The sequence below is a fragment of the Nicotiana tabacum genome, chromosome 12 (assembly GCF_000715075.1).
Source record: "Nicotiana tabacum cultivar K326 chromosome 12, ASM71507v2, whole genome shotgun sequence".
In the NCBI taxonomy this organism is placed as follows: Eukaryota; Viridiplantae; Streptophyta; class Magnoliopsida; order Solanales; family Solanaceae; genus Nicotiana; species Nicotiana tabacum.
In genome coordinates, this window is record NC_134091.1 from 102,489,602 (window position 1) to 102,496,387 (window position 6,786).

At 34.9% G+C, this 6,786-nt stretch overlaps 1 protein-coding gene across 1 annotated transcript; it reads left to right on the plus strand.

The window, feature by feature from the left end:
* The first annotated feature begins 4,537 nt into the window (after positions 1–4,537).
* Positions 4,538–6,392, plus strand: LOC142167302 (uncharacterized). The gene is made up of 2 exons (XM_075227466.1): positions 4,538–4,553; positions 5,641–6,392. Exons 1-2 carry the CDS (start codon positions 4,538–4,540, stop codon positions 6,390–6,392), a joined length of 768 nt encoding a protein of 255 aa, XP_075083567.1.
* Positions 6,393–6,786: the final 394 nt, after the last annotated feature.

Here is a 6,786-nt window from a genome sequence, read left to right on the forward strand (position 1 = left end):
AAGTCTTTTGAAAATTATGATCTAAAATAAATAATAAATATGTATGGCTATAAGCTAAGTCATCTTCTTTAAAGTTTAATATTAACTAAATATAAAGAGATGTTATTTTTCTTTTGAGACTGTCCAAAAAAAAAAGTATCACATAAATTGAACAGAAAAAGTATTACTGCTGCTTGCATTTGTTTTACTCCCTATGTCTCATTTTATGTGTTATAGTTCGAATTTTAGAGTCAAGCTTTTTAATTTTGCACGTAAATTTGGATATGAAGCATCAAAAATTTTAAAATAAAATTTGCGTGTTTGATAAAACTATGTAAAAAATACTATAAGTTACAAATAATTTAAAATATTTAAAAGTCGAAAGAAAAGTTTTTTTGAGTATTGATTAGGAGGGAGGGAGGAGTAATTAGTTGCATATATGTCACGAAGGAGTATTTTGTAGACCAAATCCACTTGACCCAAGTCAGTCATTTACTTTAAACGTCAGTCGTTTTCCTGCCATATTCCTTAAATCATCTTTCCCAAAAGTTTCCCTTATAATTTATTCATTTTTACTTTTTCCTTTCTTCATTCATATTCACTTTTACTTGTCAAATATTTTATAAATAAATTTTAAATTTTACTTGTCACTTTTAACATTTCAAGAGAAGATAATTTCTTTTTTCTTGTTATAACCACAGTATTAATTACTCACTTCAAATTATTTTTTAAATTTTATTAAAAATATGCATCAATTAATATGAATATCATAGTAAATTATGTACTTTATGTATTATTTCTTAGAGAATGTGCAAAACGCATAGTGTACAAGTAAAAGTGAACGGAGGGGTAGTTTCTTGTGCTTCCCGCACCCTCCCTTGATTGGTCAAAAAAACTGAATCTTAATTTTGCAATTAACAACTCGTAGCAATATATAATGATCAAGTGGATTTTAATTACCAACTGATTTACAATGGTAAAAGTTTTTGGCATGATTAGAAACTTAATTACATGTCTCTAATAATGGTGAAGATTTACGCTATATATCTTTCACTTAGTTGTATGACTCACTCGACTTACATTTAAATTCACAACGGCGTTATTGAATTTGAACCGATCGAACAGTCAAAGTTAATATTGATTTCTTTTATTTGTCATGTGAAATGAATTGCACTTAATTAATTTTGAGCCTGCTCCAAATAATTAGGATACAGGCATGGTTAACGTTTCATCGTGGAAAGCAATATGAATATCTAAACTTGAATTTTCAACCAAGTGATGCTGATTCTACGTTTCACGTTTGTGTGTGATATATATAATATGAATACTTTATAGGGGGACTGAATTAATTATAAAGTATGAATGCTTTTAAAATATATGCGCCAACATTGGCGAGGAGGGTGCGACGTTAGTCAAAATTCCATTATTAATTAATACTCTGTTAGCATCAAATTCCACGTGCTTCACATGCATGATTAAATACTATTTTATGTGTGTTTTCTCCATTTAGTCGTTCCTCCGGTGCGCGTTTGTGTGAACAAGAAAAATTACAACTTATATTTTTCTTAATTTTTTAAGCGTACCCCCAAAATTCAACTAGTAGTGATGACATCTAATGCAATCTATTAGTTAAACCAATTAATAATAAATCAGTTCAAATGATATTTATTAAGAGAGAAAATGATAATACAACTGAATTATTATACAAAGAATTTCCCAATGACTGGTAGTACAAATCATGAGTTTTTAAGATTTAGATTTTTACAAGACTGAACTTAAATAATTACAACATATGTTGAAATGTAAATGAACATAACTCGAATCTGATGCTACCAAGGACAAGTGATACTCATAACTGGAATGCAGGTACATCTTCAGATCCAGCTCCCGCCGTACGCAACAACCTCAACATCCAACATCTGCACGCAAGGTGCAGAAGTATAGTATGAGTACAACCGACTCCATGTACTCAATAAGTAACAAACCTAACCTTAGGTTGAAAGTAGTGACGAGCTGGGACAATGGTCAGAGTCCAACTCCAATAACCAGTAACAGTTCATAACAATATAATAAAGATGGTATAAGAAATAGCTCAGCTCGTTCACAATTACGAAAAATAGGCATATTTTTCAAGTATAACAGCAAATCTCAAATCTTTCACCGAAAACACCAAAAATATGAGTAAGTTTGAAAACAGTAATTTTTTCCAAAAACTTTCAACAACAATTAAGAAGTCTCATTATCAGATGGCATGAGGAAAGTACATCTCTATGCCTACATGACAATGTGCATGTGAATGTCATAAATGTCACAAAAATGTGTAACATGAGGGAATGCATCTATATGCATGTGTGCCAAGTATACATGTCAATGCAATGCACCACAGTGATGAACTTATATACCCACACTCTCAGAGTACTTAAATCTCAGTGTCTCACACTCTCACTCATCACGCCCAATCACTCAACACACTCGGTCACTCAGCACTGTACGACATCTGCTGCGGTGCACAACCTGATCCCATCATGAATCAATAGAACCCGCACTCACTGTGGGTGTGCAGACTCCGGAGGGGCCAATCCAGCCCAAACGATATAATAAGCCAAATCCTGGCATGAATCAATAAAGCCTGATCCGCACAGACAACTCACGTACTGTACGAATAACTCACGTGCCATAGTATCAATATCTGGATCTGCGCGGTCAACTCATGTGCTGCACGGATAACTTACGTGTTATAGTATCATTATCTGGATCCGCACGGATAACTCACGTGCTACAGTATCAATATTTGGATTCGAACGAACAACTCATGTGCTATAATATCAATATTTGGATCCGCACGGACAACTCATGTGCTGCACAGATAACTCACGTGCTATAGTATCAATATCCTCATAATCAGTCCCTCAGCCTCACTCAGTCATCAACCTCTCCAGTCTCTCGGGCTCACAATGTCATGAAAAATCAGCCCAAAATGATGATGAGATGTATCAATAAATTGTATCAGAGACTGATATATGATATGCAAAGGAATGCGTATGACTGAGTACGTAATTGCAATGTAAACAAATAACTCAACAACATAAATGACCTCACTGGCCCCCCAACAAGATAAGCATATAGCCTAGACATGATTTCTAGCATTAATTACAGCTCGAGTGCCCTAACACATAGAGTTCAGTAAAAATATTCTGATAAGATAGCTACACAGTTCCATGGAATCGAGTAAATCACAATTCACACAGTGCACGCCCACACGCCCATCACCTAGCATGCGCGTCACCTCGACATCAATCACATAACACGTAATTCGAGATTTTATACCCTCAGCACTAAGTTTAGAAGTGTTACTTATCTCGAACAAGCAGGTGCGCCTCTTCCTACACATCTGTGATGATCCCCAGCCAAGCCTTCCTTCGCTTCTGCGACCAACTGTCCGCATCTGCGTCCCATTCTACCCTAGATGCGGAAACACCAGAATCAGCAGCCTTAGCCAAATGCAACAAGTGACGAAATGGTCCGAACCTCATTAGAAACTCTCCCGAGCCCCTCAGGACCCCGTCCGAATATACCAACAAGTACCATGACATAACACGGACCTACTCGAGGCCTCAAATCACGTATAACAACATTGAAATAACGAATCGCACCTCAAATCAAAAGTAATGAACTTAGAACTTTTAACTTCCAAAACTCGCGTCGAAACATATCCAATCAACTCGGAATGAACTCAAATTTTGCACACAAGTCTCAAATGATATAACGAAACTATTTCAATTCCCGGAACCACAATCAAAATCCGATATCTACAAAGTCAACTCTCGGTCAAACTTATGAACTTTCCAATCCTTCAAATTTCTAAATTTTCGCCAATTAGTGCCGAATCCTTCTAAAAATATTTAAATACAAATTCGGGCATACGTTTGAGTCTAAAATTACCATCCGGACCTAACAGAACAATCAAAACTTCATTTCGAGGTCAAATTTATAAAAGTCAAACTTAACCACCTCTTCCAACTTAAAGCTTCAATCATGAAATTTATTCTTCCAAATCGATTCCGAATAACATGAACACCAAAATCGAAGATTCACACAAGTCATAATACATCATATGGAGCTACTCATGCCTTCAAACTACCGAGCAAAGTGCAAATTCTCGAAACGACTGGTCGGGTTATTATACGTACACATAATCAGTGTAAATAAAATCTGCGAGAATAAAATACGTTAATTGTATAAATATTAGTTTTATTTTGTCAATATGTAAAATTTAAATTCTTATCAATTACTCCCTATGTTTCTTATATGTGACATATTTTCTTTTTAATCAATTTTAAAAAAAAATTATTTGAAAACTTTTTATAGTATCTTTATTTGATTTTAACAATGACCCATAGAGATCCACTTGTTATAAAATTTCAATCTTTTATATTAGGAGAGTGCATATATTATTTAGGAAAAATATATAAGTTGCATCCAATAGTTGCCCAAAAAATTCACTTACTGTATGTGGTAAAATTGGTTAGTAACAGTTGAACGAATGAGAATGTGACACATGGAGCTAAAGACAGGTAAGATGTGAGTCAGCAAGTAGTTGATACCAGTTGCAAGTATGTGACTAGTGCTGAGTGAATTCCGAAGGCAGGATAACCGATAACAAGGATTTGAAGGATCGATATCGGATAACATTCAATAAACAACCGTTATAGAGAATATCTACATTTATAGCCAACCGTTAATGTAGCCATCAATGACGGTTTTATTCTCATTAAAGAGGAGCTTGATTTGAGGATCTTGTCTCCCTAAATAAATCTATAAATAGGAGAATTAGTATCTATTGTACGACACGAAACATTCTGTATACAAAAACTTGAATCAACTCTCATTCTATAACATTTTTCTTTTACCTTGTTCTTAATATTGTTCTCATTGTTGCTACCAGAGAAGCTAAATTCATAGCAAGGCTTGTATTTACTTTAAGTTTGTTTTATAATCTTATTTTTGTTACTGTTTATTTCATATTCCTGGGTCAAATTAATTCACGTGTCTATAAACCATGTTACAAATTCAACTGTACCATTTTACGGGTAAGCACATACACGCTTAACCTTTACAAGCTGCCTATTAACATCATATTCTTAATTTTAGTAAAACTAATACCATCCCAAAATATAATGTGGGAAAAAATTTAAATATAAGAGAAAATGAGCTAGACATGTTTGAAGCCTAAAAGATAAATTAAATGTCGCCCATCTTCTTCATTTTTACTTCATTATTTTTACCATCTTTAACAAGCGAGCTCCTCTTTTCATATTCTCGTCTTCAAAATTCGAGTCTGAAATCAAAGTAATGTGCAATTTGAAGCGATAAAAGTAATTTTAAAAAAAAAGGCATTTGTATGGAGAAAGACACAAAGGCAAGACACAAAGGCACATTCTAGTAGTATGGAGCAAGACACAAAGGCATTTGTGCAGAAGTATGATAAATGTCAGCGTCATGCACAGTTAGTGCATCAACCAGCGGAACTTTTGTATTTGGTGGTGTCACCTTGGCCATTCATGAAATGGGGGATGGACATAGTCGGTCCTTTATCACAATGACCTAGTAAGGTAAAATTTCTTTTGGTTTTAACTAATTATTTTACTAAATGGGTTAAAGCGGGTGCTTACCAAAAGATCGGAGAACGAGAAGTCGTCGATTTTATATTGGATCATATCGTTTGTCGGTTTGGAATACCAAAAGAAATCACTTGTGACAATGGTCCACAATTTATAGGTTTCAATGTCACAAAGGTTTTGAAAGGATTGAAGATCAAACGAATTACATATTCACCATACCACCCAAGTGCTAACAGACAGGCGGAATCAACGAACAAAGTAATAATCCAAAACCTTAAAAAGAAGTTAGAAGATGCTAAAGGCAAGTTGTTAGATGAGCTATCAGGTGTTTTGTGGACATATCGGACCATGACGAAGTCAAGCATGGGTGAAACACCTTTCTCACTAGTATACGTTTCTGAAGCTTTGATTCCGGTGGAGGTGGGGGAACCGACCCTAAGGTATTCCCGAGAAAATGAGGAGACAAACAATAAAGAATTGTTGGTTAAAATCGATTTGCTTGAAGAGCACCAGAATCTAGCATATGTGAGGATGGTGGTACAAAAGCAAAGAGCGAAAATGTATTACAACCGTAGAGCAAATCTTCAATCCTTCAAAGTTGGGGATTTGGTTTTGAGGAAGGTAACTCAAAGTACTCGAAATGTTAACATCGGGAAGCTGGGATCAACATGGGAAGCACCTTATCGGGTTTCAGCTATAACCGATAAAGGTTCATATCAGTTGGAAAATCAAGATGGGGTTAAATTGTCAAGCAATTGGAACGTGACTTACCTCAAAAGGTATTATTGCTAAAGATTCTTGCTGGTACTGAAAGTATGTGCTGCACACTTTTTTCCTTCGTCTAGTTTTTGTCCTAATTAGATTTTTCTGGCAAGGTTCTTAATGAGGCGCAATGTAAAGCATACTACGAAGAAAGGGTCATCGGCAAAAACAAGACTTCTAGAGTTCGAATTCTCATACTTAGCATCCGAGCACTGGGAGGAAACTATTATATATAACAAAGTCCGAGAACTATTAGAACCAGGAGCAATGTCTTATCAGGACCGGGGACTGCATGATCAGCCCTGTAGAAATAAATTGTACGAAGTTAGCCACATGTATTGGCAGCTCTATTTACTTAAGAAAAAGAATGTTTATGTTAATTTATATGTACTTTTAAAGATAGAGGGAATAAATAAAAGTCATT